The sequence below is a fragment of the Cucurbita maxima genome, unplaced genomic scaffold, assembly GCF_002738345.1.
Source record: "Cucurbita maxima cultivar Rimu unplaced genomic scaffold, Cmax_1.0 Cma_Scf00019, whole genome shotgun sequence".
Taxonomy (NCBI): Eukaryota; Viridiplantae; Streptophyta; class Magnoliopsida; order Cucurbitales; family Cucurbitaceae; genus Cucurbita; species Cucurbita maxima.
This window is the reverse complement of record NW_019272035.1, coordinates 799552-802641: the sequence shown is the minus strand read 5'-3', so window position 1 is coordinate 802641 and position 3090 is coordinate 799552. Positions and strand designations below refer to the sequence as shown.

The following is a 3090-nucleotide window of genomic DNA, read 5'->3' as shown; positions in this document are numbered from 1 at the left end:
AAAAAAAAAAAAAAAAAAAAAAAAAAAAAAAAAAAAAAAAAAAAAAAAAAAAAAGAGTGGATTGTGAGATCCCACATCAATTGGGGAGAACGAAACATTATTTTATAAGAGTGTTGAAACCTAAAAAGAACAATATCTGTTAGCAATGAAAAGTTGTGTGGTTACTCTACAAAAAATTATAATGACGGAAGAAGAAAAAAAAGAAAATAAAGAAAATAAAGAAAATAAAATAATGAGGGTCTAGTATTGTATATATTGATAAAATGAGGGACTAATATTGTATATATCCTAATAATATTCCTGCTATCGACATGATGGATATAATATATATACCTTTACTTTACATGAGACAACAAATCATAGATCTCAGTCAATCAAACGTTTTTTCTTAAAGGAACAATGATCAAAGAGAGCATTTTCATTTTCTCCTTAGTTTAGGCAAAATGTTAACAAGCAGAACCTGGGCGAGTGAATACAAGAGCACGCGTCTCTCTAATTCCGCCTTCGGCTGCCCTTCTTTCTGCCGCTGCTGGGGGAAGATTCTTTTGCAGGTACAGGCAAAAGTGTTCCTCCTTTTATGTCATCTGAATCTGTAATTTTGTTGAGTGTCTTTTGGGCTTCAATGTAGACTGTAAGATCTCTTATCTGTAACATCACCAATCAAATGCATCTAAGCGCAACTACTCAGACATGAAATACATACGAGGATTCAGCATCGTGTAAATGTCGGTACCTGTTCTTCCAAATCATGTATTTTCTCGTTCCTCGATTTCAACGAAGCGAGTTCTCTGGCATACAAAGTGTAATTAGTTAATCTAACGGTAACTATTAAGGCAAGAACTCGACACCTATAAGTATCAACGCTTGTAAGCTATTGTTCAATAAGCAGAAGGTGAATTTGAACTCCTATGAAATTCCATGGACTGTAAGGTTATGTACCTTTCTTCAACTTGCTTTGCTTTAGCCATCCACATTTCTTGGTTCTTGATGAGCTTCTGATTTACCTACAGGGGGGAAGTATTTAGAAGAACACATAATGAAGATCAGTGTCAATGACCATGAAAAAATGTGATCATCCGATCTGTGAGAACAAGAAAATAGTTACAACTTACGTCGGAAACAACGTTTATCTCCTTGACACAGTTTTCAAGTTTATCATGAATGTCCTGAGTCTTGGATATTAAAGCCTCTTCCACTGCTTCAGAAACGGAAACTTCCCTTTTGCTTTTTGCCTCTGCCAGCAGAGATTCATAGTACTGTCGAGACAAAAGTAAAGATCTTGATCACTATATGCATGTGTGTATATGTGAATGCTTAATTAGAGCTGAAAAGAAAAATAATATGGAAGTTGATCAAACTTAAGTAACAAGAAAAAAAAACCGTTTATTTTCTTTTTGCTTCAAGCAACTAAATGTGAACTTTATAAAGATATTACGAGGATGTGCAAAATGTTGACCTAGCGTAACAGTTTTTACAAAGGATGCCAACAACCACAATAACATGGGTCAAAGTGGGAATGCTATGGGATATTGACTTGGAAGGTTCTGAACACGTTATTTGTAAGATCCCAAACCCACCGCTTGCAGACATTGTCCACTTTGAACTTTCTCCTAAAAAATTTAAAACGCGTCTGCTAGGGAGAAGTTTCCACACCCTTATAAAGAATGCTTTGTTCCCCTCTCCAATCGATGTGGGATCTCACAATCCACCCCCTTTGGGGCCAAGGTCCTCGCTGGCACTCAATCCTCTCTATAATTGATGTGAAATCTTACATTATTCTTTGATTTAGAAACAGCCATATCTGGCCAATTTGAAACCAAAATATTCAGCAATGCTAACTTGCTCAAGTCAGCTGAGTTTGAAGTCTCAGATACTTGTGCATTGCTGGAGTCCAGGTAAATTACAAAGAGCCAGTCATATTTCAGCATTTGTGGTACACTATGTCTAGTCTCATCTAATACCAAGAATTACGTCTATACATGGAAATTATAAAATGCAAAGAACCAAAGGATCAGTACTGTCAAATATTCAACTTAATCCTCAGAAAAAGTTCTCGTGAAATTTGAAATATTATATAAATGTTTTCACATGAACCATTATTGGGAGCCAAAGACAGTATTGAAAGCAGAAAGAAATATTAACAAAAATATAGGCAGTATTACAATAAGGTGCAAGATAAATCGGAGAAGCACAATCTAAAGTAGAGAAGTTGGTTGCATACTTGTCTCTGAGTTTCCAGCTGCGTTGCAAGAAGCCGATTATACTCATCCACAATCTGTTTGGAAATGTATGAATTAGGAATAATGTATGGATAATGTGATTAAGGTACTAAATGCCAGTGCGAATAATTTGTATAATCCAACCTTTAAACCCTCTACATCACATGGATTAATTTATGGTCCTAAGTCCATACAGTTCTCAGACCATAATTGCCTAACAGAAACAACATGGCTACAGACTCGTAGAAAAATAGAATGCATGATATATATATGCGGAAGAATTGAGTCGGAAAGCCATACTGCTTCAACTTTACTGCTGTACAGGGCCTCATTGATTCCGGAGTCTTCATCATATTCACAAGTTCCACACTCTCCTTCATGTGAAATACAGTGTGAATTCATCTCTCCAAACTTACCATCAACTTTTGACTGGTTCAAGCGGTGAACATAAGTGTCACCAACATAATCCCAAATTTGCTGTGTTCTTAAATCAAGAGAATAGCAGTGATGCATATTCTTCCAATGCCTGATTGCATGCCCTTCCTTATACCTAAATCAACGTGATGCAAAAAGGCAGCACCTAATGTCATAAAATATTTTGGTATTTTGCCGATAGCAGTCTTCTTGAATATGTCAACTTAGAATATATAAGAAGAGAAATCAATGAGCAAGTAACCTTCCACATCCTAGAAAGCCACAGATCACGCACACCCAGAGATTCTCCAGAGTTCCACAAATGAAGCAAGCTTGTTTCTCATCCTGTTGTTGACAGAATCGACAGACCTGATAACTTGCCAAAAATAGAAAGAATCAGATACAGTAATTTTTTGCATTTCACATTATTAATTGGTCCAAAAAAAAAAAAAAAAAA

The 3090-nt window shown here is 35.8% G+C and overlaps 1 protein-coding gene across 1 annotated transcript in view; it reads right to left on the bottom strand.

Moving 5' to 3' along the window:
• Window positions 1-232: 232 nt before the first annotated feature.
• LOC111493779 (BRCA1-associated protein) overlaps window positions 233-3090 on the bottom strand; it is a 5114-nt gene continuing 2256 nt past the window's right edge. The window contains exons 5-12 of the mRNA XM_023143628.1: window positions 2896-3002; window positions 2520-2769; window positions 2222-2275; window positions 1113-1256; window positions 940-1004; window positions 734-788; window positions 479-645; window positions 233-442 (exon numbers count right to left, since the gene is read on the bottom strand). Of these exons, the coding sequence (XP_022999396.1) occupies window positions 493-645; window positions 734-788; window positions 940-1004; window positions 1113-1256; window positions 2222-2275; window positions 2520-2769; window positions 2896-3002 (828 nt within the window). The 3' untranslated portion in view covers window positions 233-442; window positions 479-492. The remainder of the gene's footprint in view (window positions 443-478; window positions 646-733; window positions 789-939; window positions 1005-1112; window positions 1257-2221; window positions 2276-2519; window positions 2770-2895; window positions 3003-3090) is intronic.